At 31.5% G+C, this 17016-nt stretch overlaps 1 protein-coding gene across 1 annotated transcript; it reads left to right on the top strand.

Moving 5' to 3' along the window:
* The first annotated feature begins 349 nt into the window (after positions 1-349).
* LOC134690911 (glycoprotein-N-acetylgalactosamine 3-beta-galactosyltransferase 1-like) lies at positions 350-15175 on the top strand. The gene is made up of 6 exons (XM_063551076.1): positions 350-463; positions 3788-3922; positions 6367-6485; positions 7688-7768; positions 9633-10300; positions 11660-15175. The coding sequence occupies exons 2-6, from the start codon at positions 3906-3908 to the stop codon at positions 11822-11824; spliced, it is 1050 nt and encodes a 349-aa protein (XP_063407146.1). The 5' UTR covers positions 350-463; positions 3788-3905; the 3' UTR covers positions 11825-15175.
* Positions 15176-17016: the final 1841 nt, after the last annotated feature.

The following is a 17016-nucleotide window of genomic DNA, read 5'->3' as shown; positions in this document are numbered from 1 at the left end:
ATATCATTGTTTCGCACAATGTTACCAAAGTTCACTAAAATTTGTCTACCAGAAAGTTAACCTTCCCCAAAACAATACTTAGTAAAGTACAATGTAATAAAGCATACGAACACACCCACTCACCCGACTCGCTCATCCTCAAAAATATAAAAAAATGCATAGTATAAAAAAAAAAACAATCATTATATACAAAATAAAGGATAAGGTCACTGCGGATGCCGCACAAATGCCTAGACAACGAACGGGAAACCGGAGAGGACATACTTGGAATCTAAACCGATACCGCTAAATGTCCAGCTGTACGAATTTCCGTAAACAAATCGTATCCTCTCCGTTGAGAATTGAGTTTTAATCATCAATATTTATTTCCGGATTATACCTACGAAAATAAAAATAATATTTTTGATGACACAGACCTTCAGATTGATATAATACACAATTAGGAAATTGCTTAAAATCTGAGGTAAGCAGATATGTTCTATTTGAAAACAAACTAATGCATGGAGGCAAACTATCTCTACGGAAAAGAGACGAAATGTGCATGTCTTTAGCTCTTACTGAGACTACTGTTATAGTAGTCTCAGGCTCTTATGAATGGCAAAATACGACAAAAATACACACAAAAATAAATTTTACAACATAAAAGCTAAACACTGTGCTACACCTTTTGAACATGTACACGAGCCATAGTCAACATAATTATGAAGTCTTAAAAGTACATTTTATTTTTTGCTTTGACGCCTTTCAGCATTTGTTCAGCAAAACCTGACAGTTGCCAAAAGAAAAAGAATATGGTATATATAATAGCCTTTCAACATGTTCAAGACGAATCAGGGTCTGTTCGCCCCCTTTCACCTTCGCACCCTACATGTTCGCACCCAACATGCCCATAGTCCGTTCGCACACAACATGTTCACGCCCAATTTTTATTGGTTTTGTATGTATATATATGTGTTTATTAACTTTGTAATCAAATTTTGGCAAGTGTATTCCTATAAGTATATTTGTTGTCATTGTCTCATTATAAAGTGAGACAGCATTATTATTATTTAAGTTTTGGATAGTGTATCATGTGTATTGTTAAAAAAATTAACAATCCTTTCTAAATAAAGTGGGATTCTGTCAACATTTTATGTTGTGTTGAATAACTCTTAATCATGTTTTGGTTAGTGTATCCCTCTAACTATGTTTCAATCATTGACTTGTTTTACAATAAAGTGAGATTCTGACTACGTTTTTTTTGTGTGTTGAATAAATTTTATCACGTCTTGGTTATATTTTATTGTTTCATTGTTTCAGATCAAAGGGATCAAGCTGTTAAAAACAATTATCTTTTGTGTTTTTCATTTAAAATCTTCAATGTTTTACTCATACCAAGCTAAATAAATACATTAAGTATTTAAACCTAAGCAATTTAAAACAACAATTATGAATCTGGAATTTGAACTAAAATTAGGCGCGAACGTGAAGAGTGCAAAGACCTTGGGTGTGATTGAACGTGCGAGGTGGGAACGTGTAGGGTGCGAAAGTGTATTGGGCATGAACCGTTCAAGACGTCATTTAAATTATTTGGACTACACAAACCCCATTAAAACTAGAGTAACTAATACAACTAATACAGTATAAAGTAACCCCTACTATAGGCCAATGACAAGTTATGTTAAATTTCTATAGCCCTGGAGAGGCATGGCACCTAGACAGATATTACACTGAATCAAACAGCTGCTTTGCCAGGCAAGCAGGGGTCGTGGCCAGCTGTTATGGTAAAAGAGATGTTGGACACAGGTGTGATGCCAGACAACATCATTTGTACATGGCAACATATTGTAACCAATTGGTTAGATTTGAAATCTTGTTTCCTACTGTTTTGGTTTATCATGTTTATTGATATCATACCTGTATCCTGCTGGTGGTATTGGGTCTGTTCGCCCTGATGACATGTTTGCCTTGAGTTTGTTCGCCCAAAAGAGTCTTTCATCCTTGGTTCATTCTCCCTACATTTATATTAACCAGATGCTCCACAGGGCGCAGTTTTATACGATAGCAGAGTTCGAACCATGAACAGTTGGACACAACATTCAAGCTTGATACAGCTCTGAATTCGGATTGTGATTAAATAGTTGACACAACATAAGTTTCTGACACAGAATGAATGTGGTCTAAGAACCTAAACTTAAAATCTTAAAAATTGTAAATTGGACATTTTCAATGTACCTATTACATGTATTATGGTCCAATATTCCAAATCTAAATACATGGTTAGATTCAACATATCATAGAACCCCAAGAATTTAATTTTTGATGAAATCAAATAAAGTTCAATTTTGGACTCTTTAGAAATGTTAGACCTCAATGTGGACCAATATAACCAGACCCAAATATAAAAAAATTAAACACATGGTTAGATTCAGCATATACAAATGTATCAAAGAACCCCATATATATTAAATTTTTGTTGAAATCAAACAAAGTTTAACTTAAGACGTAAGACCCCGATTTGGACCAACTTGAAAACTGGGCCTATAATAAAAAATCTAAATACATGTTTAGATTCAGCATATATATCAAAGAACCCCAAGGATTCAATTTTAGTAGATATAAAAAAAAATATATTAATTTTGGAACCTGATTTGGACCAACTTGAAAACTGGGCCCATAATCAAAAATTTAAGTATTACTTACATGTTTAGATTCAGCATATCAAAGAACCCCAAGAATTCAATTTTTGTTAAAATCGAACTGTGTTTAATTTTGGATCCTTTGGATCTCAATGTAGACCAATTTGAAAATGGGATCAAGAATAAAGAATCTACATACACAGTTAGATTTAGCATATCAAAGAACCCTAATAATTCAATTTTTGATGAAATCAAACAAAGTTTAATTTTAGACCCTTTGGGCCCTTATTCCTAAACTGGAGCAAAACTCCCAAAATCAATCCCAACCTTCCTTTAATGGTCATAAACCTTGTGTTTAAATTTCATAGATTTCTATTTGCATTGTACTGAAACTGAAGTTATGGTAAAAAAAACCAAGAAAAATGCTTATTTGGGCCTCTTTTTTGGCCCCTTATTCCTTAACTGTTGTGACCAAAACTCCAAAAATCAATCACAATCTTCCTTTTGTGGTCCATAACCTTGTGTTTCAATTTCAAAGATTTATATTTACTTAAACTTTAAAGTCATAGTCCGATAGCATATGTGTCTTGAGACTTCAACATGTACAACAATGTTGCCAACGTCATATATATACCAATAAATATAAATATCTGCAGAATTTTTTTGTGGTCATCATGGTCATCTGGTCATATGAAAAAAATATAAGGATTAACATGATTAAGGGATGAAGGGCATTAAAGTTTACTTTTAACACTTATTCAGATATTTATATGTGTTATCATTGTTATATCATTGTATATGGGCATAATATGGCATGTATGGTATATAACTATATATATATTCTAGAAATCTTTGAAAAGATAGAAATATGTACAAGTTGATTGCTTTGATTGCTTGTTTGATTTAAAGCATTCATTGATCAATGACATAATATATCTCAATGATTGGTGTAATATATATATAACAATTTTTCTTTGGATGTTTTAATGAAATAATTTATTTTAAAAGTGTGTTTAGGAAAAACCATGGTATACATGCATTATCTGCAATTTGATGTTGTACCATTCTTTGATAATTAAATTACTTGTACATTAGTTGAAGTACAAATGTAGTACCCTTGACTGGATGTATTAGGAGAAAATTCTGAAGGGTTTCAATTATCTTTTCAGAAATCCTGGAAAGCAGATTGTAACAGGTCAAACAATTGATTGTGAAGTCATCAGCATAAAGATGTAAATATTTAGAATGATACCTTGAACATGTTGAAGGTTATTTAAGGACTCTCAAATGATAGCCAAAATGAGGTATGTAAAATTAGTTAACATGGTTTCTAAATTTAAATGTATGTTTGAACCTACTACATTGTACTATGGATAAAGGTGCAATGTACAGGTATACAAAATTAATACTGTTTCAGAAAAGGGAGACAGTTTGGTACCATTAAAATATTTAGTCCCACTGCAATCAATGTTTGCACCTGTCTTAAGTCAGGAATCTGATGTACAGTAGTTGTCGTTTATTTATGTGGTTCTTAAGTGTTTCTCATTTCTCGTTTATTATATAGATTGGAGCGTTGGTTTTCACGTTTGAATGGTTTTACACTAATAATATTTGGGGCCCTTTATAGCTTGCTGTTTGGTGTGAGCCTGTTGAAGACCATACTTGACCTATAATGATAAACTTTAATAAATTGTAACTTGGATGGAGAGTTGTCTCATTGACACTCGAGGTCATACCACATCTTCCTATACCAAAAACCTTGGCTAGTTACATTTATGTGTTATTTGCATTATGATATTGACAAAAATAAAAGGCTTGCCTACTTTTGTTTTAAAAGGCTTGTCCACTTTTATTTTTTGTCTATCTGATGAGTTAAGCCTTTTTCAACTGATTTTTATAGTTCATTCTTATGTTGTCCTGTTATACCACTGTCCCAGGTTAGGGGGAGGGTTGGGATCCCGCTAACATGTTTAACCCCGCCACATTATTTATGTATGTGCCTGTCCCAAGTCAGTAGCCTGTAATTCAGTGGTTGTTGTTTGTTTATGTGTTACATATTTGTTTTTCGTTCATTTTTTTACATAAATAGGGCCGTTAGTTTCCTCGCTTGAATTGTTTTACATTGTCTTATCAGGGCCTCTTATAGCTGACTATATGCGGTATGGGCTTTGCTAATTGTTGAAGGCTGTACGGTGACCTATAATTGTTAATGTTTGTGTCATTTTGGTCTTTTGTGGATAGTTGTCTCATTGGCAATCATACCACATCTTCTTTTTTATATTGTCTAGTTTGCATATATATATGTTTTATGTATCAAATAGTCTTTAATCCATGCTAAATAAAAGATATGTTACAGCTGAAACATAACATGTGTATCATAATCATGATAATGATTATAGCAAATGTAGAAAAAATGTCCCAAATTGAAACAAACTATTAACATGATTAAATATCTGCAAACTTGGTGAACAACAACACATTGTCTTTTATTTTAAAATTACAAACAAAAGAAACTTTAAGATTTAAATAATTTACATATATCAGGTGTATAATTTAGTTTATTCTGTTTACCAGTTATATATCATGTATATGGAATGAAATTGCATTTAAAAACATTGATCATCAATTCATGATTGTCATGATTGTTTAGATTGCCTAGAATTTATGATCTCAAAACAAATAGTAAAATTGAGAAAGGAAATGGTGAATATGTCAAAGCGACAACCACCCGACCATAGAGCAGACAACAGCCGAAGGCAACCAATGGGTCTTCAATGTAGTGAGAATTCCCGCACCAGTAGGTGTCCTTTAGCTGGCCCCTAAAAATATGCATAATAGTACAGTGATAATGGACGTCATACTAAACTCCGAATTATACACAAGAAACTAAAATTTAAAATCATACAAGACTAACAAAGGCCAGAGGCTCCTGACTTGGGACAGGCGCAAAATTGCGGCGGGGTTAAACATGTTTATGAGATCTCAACCCTCCCCCTATACCTCTAGCCAATGTAGAAAAGTAAAAGAATAACAATACACACATTAAAATTCAGTTCAAGAGAAGTCCGAGTCCGATGTCAAAAGATGTAACAAAAGAAAATATAAATGACAATAATACATAAATAACAACAGACTACTAGTAGTTAACTGACATACCAGCTCCAGACCTCAATTAAACTGATTGAAAGATTATGTCTTCATCATATAAATATCAGGTACAATCCCTCCCGCTAGGGGTTTAGTATCATACTATCATAAAATATATGAGAAGAACATAACCCGTGTCATGCCAACAACTGTTTTTTTAGAAATAAATGTGTTTAGTTCCGATGCAAAGACCCTATCAGTGAATCAATGTTAAAGCCAAAATATGCAATCTTTAATGACCTGACAACAGTATCGTAACTATATCCCCTTTTAATAAGTCTATTTAAAGGTTTTGTTAGTTTCTGAGGAGAATACTGACATTTTTGTGCTTTATAAAGAATATTTCAATAAAAAATTGGGTGTGAAATAACTAAACGTATAAGATGTCTGCATGTTGAGTTATATTTACGAATTATTTCCTTATACCGGTGATAAAATTTAGTAAATGTTTTGACCAGTTTGTGATATCGAAAACCCTGGTGTAATAATTTTTCAGTAATACATAAATTTCTCTCACTAAAATCTAATACGTTGTTACATACACGAGCGAATCGTACAAGTTGAGATATGTAAACACCTTAAGAATGTTTTTTATCTACAGGTATAGAGGCAGGTTATGTCTGAAATATCACCGACCATTTTGGAAGTTATACTTGAAGTACCTGTGTGCGGCTTGTGTCATATCATTCACCTCAATGTTCTGTGTCACTCTTAGTGAAGGTAAGAAGAGGGTGTCTCACTAAATGTCGGCTACAGTCATGATTCATTGATTCCCTATATATATATTTATATATATAATAATTTTGACTTTTTTTATCTTACGTTTTCCCAAAGTTACAGATTCTGACGTCAGAAGTAACTATAGGATGTTCACTCCTTTTGTTTTTTTGAATTTTTGCCTGATATTCAATATCCTATATCTGGTATTATCCCTGTATTATATACACCATTAATAATTTTGCCAACAAATAACCCTTACATTTCTTTTCATCATTTGATAACATATGGTTTAAAATGCCATCTTTTCTGAAATCTTTAATATTAAATATGTGTTATCTGTATTTTTTCAAAGGCATTTTACAGTGTACTAGACATTTATGAAAAAAACAAATTATTTGCAAAACTTTTTTCTCAATTTTAAAGGGATAAAAAGGGGATGTGGACTATACATAACTACGTACTATATACAACCGAATACTGTATATATTTTTTTATTAATTAATAATTTTTAACAGAAAAAAAATGCTAATGGTAAATGTATGACAGTGGCGGATCCAGAGGGTTGGACCCCCCCTTTTTATTGTGTGGACAATCAATGATTTGAATGGATACATATAGATATAGTTGGAATCTCCAGCCCCTGGATAAAAAATCTACAGAGAATAATTTCCCTCCAAAGTTTCAACGGCCTATATCTGAGGGCCGTGGTGTAGTGGTTAGTACATCGAACTAAGTACTGACACAAAGGTTCCTGGTTCGATTCCTATTTGGGATAAAAATTTCAGGAACTCAATTTTCGGCTCTCCCTTGACACCATCTGCGAGTATGGTTTTGAGGAAACGATGATAGTTGTCGGAAGGGGACCATAAATGGCTGACCAGTGTTAAGAGAGAGTAATATCTCTTGCATGTTAAAGACACCCTTGTAGATTTCAAAAAAGAGTAGGCTAATGCCGCTACAAGGCAGCACTCGCACCCGCAAAGTGGAAAGGGATTGATTTAAGTTGCAAAATTTGTTTCCCAATCCACTATAAATAAATATGTTTAAACTATATCTTGAAAAAAAGCACATGAACACTTAATTGTTTTCTGTCTGTATAATTCCTTTATTAATGTACATCATTCTTTGTAAAAAGGTTAACACTTGTTAATTTGAGACAGAGTAGCAAATATTTTTATCGGAATTTGATTTTATGTTTTCAGATTTAGTGGATTGGTTTGCTTCATTCCATACAAAAATTGACGTAAACAGAATTGCGCAAGAATTTCAAAATGATAAAACAAGTGAGTGAAAATAACAACTGAAAATAAAATAATGTATTTTACACTTGGTAAACTTGTTGTACATACATTTATGAAACATTTAATTTTCATCATGTCTTAATGATGTTCAAAAGAGAGAGCAGTCGTGAAGTTGTTAGCGCATATTGGACTTCTAACATAAACTGAGGTTCCTGGTATATTTTCTCAAGAACTGTTTAAACAAATTAAAGGTTGTAAAATTTATTAATGTTGTTACTCACAACAAAATGGGGGTCAAGTTTAATAATGACAATTTTGACTTTTACCGTTCAGGAGTTATGGTTCTTTTAAAAAAACTTGAATAAATGTGTTTCCAGTGGTGCACGTGCATTTGCTCATGAACCTTTCAACCAAAGCTTTTCAAATTTAGATATGTTGTTACTAATGACAAAATGGAGGTCAAGTTCAATAATGGCTATTTTCACTTTTCCTGTTCAGGAGTTATGGTTATTGAAAGATTGAAAAATGGCGTTTTCAGTCACATTGATGCATTTACTAATGAACCATTCAACTAAATCTTTTCAAATCTTAAAATGCTGTTACTGTTGACAAAATAGAGGTCAAGTTTGATATTGATAATTGTAGATTTTACCATTTAGGAGTTTTGGTCCTATCATAATGGTACCCAGATTGCACTGAGTACCCTAATTGTATCTATTTAGCAAAAATAGCAGCAACAATTTCACAAGATTTCATAGAGACAAGAAAATTTGTTATTATATGCTTTGATACTTTGCACGTCTTTTAACATATAGGTAAATATATTAAAATTCACAGAAGGTTCACAGTATTTAACTACAGATGAAGTGTTTACTGAAAAAGCAAAATGTACTGAAACGTCGCCATGCAACGTCATCAAAATGTCATCTTTTTAAAATTAGCAAATACAATATGTTACAAGTATCCATTTCTTTAAAAATGAAGAGTAAGCATGGACAAATATATCCAATTGTTCAAAATATTTGGAAGAAATTAAACAAAAGCTCTGTTATTCGACTTTTGACGATGTGAATTTAAGCATAGATGGAATTGGGTACTCCTCATTACAGAATCAATGATGGTTTGGAGGTCAGTTCAGACCAATATTTCTATGATTCCATATGGATTGAAAATCAAATTGATGTACCTATACAATAAAGAAGGATATGGCTACAAAATAAACACAAAATGATCATAAAAAAACAGTTTAAAATACTGTCAAAATAGGTGCAATTTGGGTATCGTCATGTTAATAGTGATATTGACAAACAATGCCAAAATGCCAGGAGGTCCAAGGACTCAGTTATCATCCTTTGGTTTTAGTCGTCTACCAATATAGTCCCTAGTGTAATCATTGGCACTCACACCACATCTTCCTATATCTATAACTTGCATGTTTTATTTGATACACTTTCCCAATTTTTTTCTTGATATTAAATGCATGAAATATTAAGAAGGGGGGGGGGGGGGGGGGTCATTACATGTTAAAAGATTTGGGTGCTGAATTTTTATGTTAAGTAGTGATTTGGTCCAGTTCAAAAAGGTCAAATTTTATTACGTCTGAAGCTGTCAAACTGAATTTTACACCCTTTTAACACAGAATTGTCAATATTTTGAGTTAGAGCTGGTAGAAGTTTCTATAATTTTTATATTATTTGTCTCACTGGTAGTACACTACACTGAAAAAATCTGTTTGAGAAAGAGCAGGTGCAATTTTTTTAATTTGAATTTATTGTCTAAAAGAAATGCACTACGAAATAACTGTGTTCTTGTGCCAGGACATAAATAAATGTTAAAAATCTGGTTTACTGTCATTCTGATTCTTGTACAGTTATACTATCATTTTTTTTTACAATTTTCATTTTAGTTTATGAAAATACAACAGCAGCAGATGAAATGTTCAAGAAAGTAAGAATACTTTGTCTTGTTATAACAACAAGTGGCCATTTAAATAAACAGATTCCTGTTGTCAATGCTACATGGGGGAAAAGATGTAATAAAATTCTTTATGTCATGTGTACTGACAAAAAACAAAAAGACATATTAAATTCCTGTGATGTGACGGAATCAAAAAGTCATTTGACTCGAAAAGTACGTTTTATGTTGCGATATGTGTATCTTCACTATTTGAAGGATTACGATTGGATATTAAAAGCAGACGATGATACCTACGTGATCATGGAGAATTTAAGATTTTTATTATCATTCCATAATCCTGATTTACCAGGTTACCTTGGTTACCATTTCAATATGCATTTAAAACAAGGTTACATGAGTGGTGGGGCTGGGTATGTGATTAGTCGGACAGGGTTGAAGAAAGTTATCGAGGTAGCATTTAAAGAAAATGGCTGCCCACCAGACGGGAAGGATGAAGATTTAGACATTGGTAAATGTCTACAGATGGCGGGTGTACCTCCGCTGGTATCATATGACAAATATGGACGTGAGACATTCCATACTGATAAGGTGTGGCAGCATCTTTATGGAACTGTTCCCCGATACCTGAAAAAATATAGTTGGAATGGGGTAACAGATGTAAGTTTATATATTGAATGTTGAAATATTAAATGAAATTTTAGAATTTTCTCACATTAATATGAGACAATCACAAGTCCTGTTAAATGAATATCTTTAATTGAACATATGTTATGTATGTATAGAATGTGTTATATTTTTAATATATTCAATTCAATGTGTAAAGCTAAATCATTCTACATATTGGCAGTATTGTACACTTTGTTTTTTAAATGAATATGTTTACATGAACAAAAGTACAGTATGTGTTTTTCCTAGCTCATAGCTAAATTTTTGTTATATTAATGACCAATGGGAGATAACTCATACCACCTCAGTGAAATTTATATAAACATGATAAAAAGACCATTGAAAATGTATGTTGACATTTTCCCTGGTAAAAAAACCTGCTGCTTTTTTATGTGGGTACATGTAGGAAACCAGTGGCGGATCCAGAAATTTTCATGAGTGTGGGCCAACTGACTGCATAAGAAGGATCCCTCTCCAGTCAGGCTTCAGTGAAGACCATATTTTGACCTCTTGAGCATGTTGATGCTTTTATCAACATAACATGATAACTGATACATTTATTCTTATGATAGACATTGTCAAGTGTTATGATTGCCCTATCTTTGACACTGTTGATATTTACCCCACTAGCATGACTAGTTTTAAAGTTTTTAAAAATTTTGATTATATATTGTTCACAAAAGAGATGGGTTTCCTGTCTGAGTCTTATATCGTTGTGGTTTGTAGTCCCCTACCGACAAGTCAAAGGGGACTTTAGGTTTGCACTCTGTTCTTCTGTCCATCCATTCAGCAAATCAGAGTTCCACTTTTTTTTTCTTCATGCTTGAAGATATTGACATGATTGATTTGATATTTGGTGTATTGTATCATGACAAGTTACAGATCAAGATCAAATTTTGTCCTGGTCTGATTATTTCATGCAGATTTATGGTCCTTTGCAATTTACAAAAATAATCAGTTTTCAGCATTTTTTTTCTCATGCTGAAATATATTGATTTTAAAATTGGTATATGGTTGAATCATGACAAGTTACAGATCAAGTTCAAATTTTGTTTCAGACTTATGATTTTGTGTAGAGTTTATGATAATTTGATTTACAAAATTCCTCATGTTCCTTAAATAATCAGTTTTCAAAACTTCTTTTCATCATACTTGAATTTATTGACTTGATATTTGTTATATATATATATATATATAGTTTACACCATGCCAAGTTCAATGAAGTAAAGATCAAGTTCGAATTTCGTTCCAAAACAATGAATTTTTAATCAGTAGGGGGCTTTGTATTGCCATGCAATTCTCACAGAATGCTTGTTAAATCTTAATCCATTCTCTACTTGTTTTTTATAGGGAGGAGGTTGCTGTAGCCAGTTTTCTGTTACATTCCACCACGTTAATCCACAGACAATGTTATTGATGCATCAAATGTTATATAGAACTAGTGTCTATGGACGACAGACTCCGACAGATATATCTGATATGTTCCATATGGCTAAAGTGCTACCATTACTTTAAAGTAGAAGTTAAACATAAATAGAATAGTTATTCAAATGTGTTACACATGTTATATATAAGTGCAATATGGACAAATATTATTATTGCATGTAATAGGGGTGTTAAATACTATATACGCATTTTGTAAATTGGCAATTATTAGCAAAGAGAATTTTTAAGATTTTATTGTGTTTTTTTATACACCCGTCAAAATTTTTGACGGGATGTATTATGGTATACACATGTCCGGTGTCTGTCCATCCATCTGTCCGTCCGTCCGTCTGTCTGTCTGTCCGGCGTAAACATGTCGCACCATAACTTGAGAACGACTTATCCAAATTTCATAAAACTTAATATAGTTGTTTCTTATGATGGTCAAATGATCTGTATACTTTTTGGTGAAAATTAGATTTAAACTTTTTGATTTACGGCACTTTGTAACTTAAACAGGGGGGTGTTTTTTTCACATGTCGCACTGTATCTCAAAAACGATTCTTGATTATGGCTTAAAACTTTAAACACTTTTTAGTTATATTAATCTTAATATCTGTATACTTTTTGGTGATGATTCAAAATTTCATTTTTGAGTTATTTAGTATTTTTTTAAAATGGGGAAGGTTTTTTTTACATGTCGCGCCATATCTCAAATTCGATTTATGATTATTGCTACAAACTTTACACATGTCTTTGTTATAGTAATCTTAAGATCTGTATACTTTTTGATGATGATTCAAAATTTTATTTTTGAGTGGTTGAGTATTTTGTAAAAAAGGGGGAGGGTTTTTTTACATGTTGTGCCGTATCTCTATAACAATTTATGATTATTGCTTAAAACTTTACACACTTTGTTATATTGATCTTAAGATCTGTATACTTTTTAGCGATGATTCAAAATTTTATTTTTGAGTTATTGAGTATTTTGTTAAACAGGGGAGTTTTTTTTTACATGTCGCGCCGTATCTTAACAATAATCTATGATTATTGCTTAAAACTTTACACACTTCTTTGTTATATTAATCTTAAGATCTGTATACTATTTGGTTTTGATTCAAAATTTTATTTTAGTGATATTTAGTTTTTTGAACAAAAAAAAACAGGGTGAGGGGTTTCCCGCCTTGTCTCAAAAACTATATATGGTTATTGCTTAAAACTTTATCAGAAACTATTTATGATTATTGCATATAACTTCCACATAAGACGTCCGGTGTATCATGCGCTCATGGCGCAGCTGTTTATTCTGTCTGACATCTAAACAAATCAAGTATTTATACACATGTAGCTAGACAGTGTTTCTGATAATTTTATGTTTGTCTTATTTTTATTGAGTCTATGATATAAACAAAATGTTTTTTTTATACTTTCTCATTCAGAAAAAGATTTGATTCAACATTATAACAATAAATCTTTCTACAGGATTGTTATGCCCAGCTGATGAACTATTCAAGTGCAGCTTTCATTGGTCGGATATCATCATTTAATAATTCATAAATTATGTTAAACTGTTGAACTACCTTTAAGGTTGTACTTTTTATATTGTCATAGTTGTATTGTCAACATGGTCAAATGAATACAATCGTGAACAAATAATTTATAGGGTTTCAAAAGGCTGTATAGAATATGTTTTATGTTGTTGGACTCACACGTAAGCTTAATAACAAGATTAAATACTAGTACCTGATATTAAATGCATACAACTAGCATCCAAGCTTATACTGTTTCATGTAAACTTATGTGAGCATATTTTTTTTAATTCTAAATATTTTATCTGCTTTATACTGTCATGACTGTAATTTACCATTGGATTTATAATTACAGCAACATTCAAAATTGGAGTTATCTTTCCTTAGTTCATAGTTGTAGTTGATAAATATCCAATTCATCATGTTTGTTATCATAATGATTTAATATTCAATATTTAATGCAATAATATTTTATTCCTATTGGGAACTGAATGCCATGTTTATTTTCCAGTGCCCTCAATCAATTTTCTTATTGTAATTTTGTACTAGGTCAATAAATTATCAAGAATGTGATATAAAAAAATCGTTTTAAAGTCAAAAGTGGTTGTCATCTGAACTCTAAAATGCTTTAAAATGCATCAAGAGTGTACTATACCGCTTATTTTCGCGGATAGAACAAAATCGCCAAAATAAATTCCGCCAATTTAAAAGTGTACATGCAAAGGTAATGTTAAAAATGTTGAATCCGCCAAAATAATAACCGCCAAAATTTTTCGTATACCTTATTCAATGAAAATCGCGAAATTTTACACCCGCGAAAATAACCCACTATACGGTATATGTAAAGTTGTGTTTTCATGCTTACAGGGATTTGTTTTTTTAATTTGCCATGTGTTTTCTATTTTTATTAAAGAACTTTTTATTTCATGTTTTTTTATATTATATAACTGGATTTTTAGAGTCAGAAAATAAAAGATCATAAAAGATAGAAGCTTTTCAAACCTTAAGTATGCATTAATTAATTTTCATAAATATGATGACAGGAGTTTAATATGACCTTAACTGACTATATATACAGCCCTTCCATGGTTGTATTAGTTTTAATAATTGTATCATTTGATAAGAATAAATGTGCCATACTTAGATAGTGTTCAGTCTGAGCCACCTAGATAATGGAGATCCTTATTCAATAGTATATCTAAGTTACTAATATGAGTTCCATCAGATTGTTTTGTCTGATACATAAAACATGTAATAGCATTGTAACCAGGGTTTCCGCTGGCAGTTGCCATTTTCAAAATTTATCAATTTGCAAAAAATGATATTTGTGGCGATAAAAACTTTTTCATTTAAGATGGTCTAGAAAAGTCCCCTTCTTTTAAAGTTGTTCAAACTATAATCAATTTTCCCCATAAAGTTCTTCTTTTTAAAAGATAATTGTTCAGTGTTTATTCATTACAATGTAGACTCGAAGATAAGTTTGAGAGATCACTCATGACAACAATGGGGAAAACTCATCTTAATTAGGGGGATGTTAAACGAAATTAAAGCATGTTTATATTTCTTGGCGAAAAAAGTAATACAGTGGCGAAAAATATTGTTTTTAGGAGAAAATGATAATTGACCCAGGGGAAACCCTGATTGTAACCTATACTATATAAAGCTATGACTCATAACATGTATAAGGGAAAAAAAATTCAAAGTTGAAAACTTAATTGTCTCAATTATGAACAAAATAATGAAAGTAAGACAAATGTGGTACAGGGAACAAACCACAACCACTGAATTACAGGCTACTGACTGGGGACAGGCACATAGAAAATGTGGCAGAATTATACTAGTTATTTAGCGCTAAATACACCCTATGTTTAATGACATACGTCTTCATGAAAATAAATTGACTTTAACTTCATGTATGTTTTTGTTTTATGTCACTTTTATCAACCCAAGCCATATCATGGTGGCCAGTCTGCATTCGTGTAAGAAGTTAGTTTTAAAATCTGCAGATCCATTCATCAGACTCTTAATTTATTTTTAACAATATATTTTTCATTTTTTTATTAAAGTTTTTAAATCTCTGTTAGCTTTATGGTTAGTTATATATAAAAATGGCCATTCAACAATAACAAAAATTGGGTTCTTGTTTGTAAAATGGATGTTTAACAAAGACAAAGAGGTTCAAGGTGAGGGGAAAATGGGGACATAATTTTTCAGAATTGTAAATTGAGATGAACACAATGAGGCAAATAGATTTGGTAGAAAACATTTGTTGAAATTAAAAAGGGGACGGGATCATCAGTGAAACAGATGTTCACTAACGGTCAACCGACTCATGATGACTGGCGTCCGTAAAATTTACGAATGGGATGATTTCAACTTCACCAAATAAAACCATAATAGCTTCCTTTTGATGATATATCATTCTGTTCTGTGAGGGGAATTTATCAAGGAAATATGAATTAAAATTTTATTGCATGATTTGGATTACGAAGTTTTTTTTAACAGAATTAGATCATATGTAAATATTAAGAAGTTACAATGTATGATAGCTGTGCCAATGACACAAACTTCCATCCAAGTCACAATTTGTAAAAACAAATGCACATACATACACTGTAATTTTCGATAGATATTTAAATTTAGTAAATTGAGAAATGATTTCGCTGTTGTTTTTATATTATTGTGAAAATCGTGTATGATCACTTTATAAAAGATCAAATCTTATAACATTTTATTGCATTATTTGTGTCTGTACAGCACTTATTGACAATATTTCGTCTATTCTTTAAAAAATGCAGAAATAAACGTAGATATTAAAAGTACTTCTGATTTGACAGTTTGCAATGCCTTACATGGTAATATAATATACAGATGTTAAGAGTACATTTTACTTTGATGTAAGAATGTACACTTATATAACATAGTGGTTCTTTAAGAGCTTCCTTATAATTTTATTATTAGAGGGTGTTATATTTCCAACCGGAAACTATCATGTATTAACGCCTACAATTATTTCCTTCAATGTATCTTCAATATAAAAATAAGTAAATATGGTATGATTGTTTAATGAGTTTACAAAAAATAAATAATTTGTAAAATTCTTTACAATTGGCATTTCCATAATTACATGACGTATAACTTACAGAAGTAAGTTCCTCTTTGAAATATGCACACAATGGATTGTTGTTAGATGTGTTATTCTTATTTCTAGTTGGTAATTATATTTCTCTATTTTTTGTGCAAATGATTGTTCGAAATTGAATGATGACGTTTAATTGTTTTCATTTCTTTTGAATTTCCTACGGTGACTTTTAAAGAAAAAGCTACCACGCCTGAATATGCCACATATCGGGAATACTACGTTCTACCTATCTTCGGAAAGGAAAGATCAAAATCACTACATAATCAGATTCCATCACAATCACTCGTGTATTACGATACTGGTATTTCGCAACTGTAGACAGTTGAGTTTTAATTAATTAAAGAGCTCGGCATGGCTTCGCGCTATAAATATTAAAACTCCTGAATGAAGAATAATCGTTACAAACTCTTTGTAGTGATGGAATCTGTATTTCTTATATTGTTTAAATAGTAATTAAAACAATTTGAATGTGTGAATATGGATACGACGCTAGTGCGAGTGAAATGTTATGTTATGTACCCATATACACCGACTACTTTAGATGTCTAATACTATTGAAAGGAACATTGATTTTTATGTATATTAGACGTTATTTCTTTATTAGATGTTAT

The sequence above is a fragment of the Mytilus trossulus genome, chromosome 11, assembly GCF_036588685.1.
Source record: "Mytilus trossulus isolate FHL-02 chromosome 11, PNRI_Mtr1.1.1.hap1, whole genome shotgun sequence".
Taxonomy (NCBI): domain Eukaryota; kingdom Metazoa; phylum Mollusca; class Bivalvia; order Mytilida; family Mytilidae; genus Mytilus; species Mytilus trossulus.
Note: the sequence above shows the minus strand (reverse complement) of the source record. Positions and strands in the feature narration are given on the sequence as shown.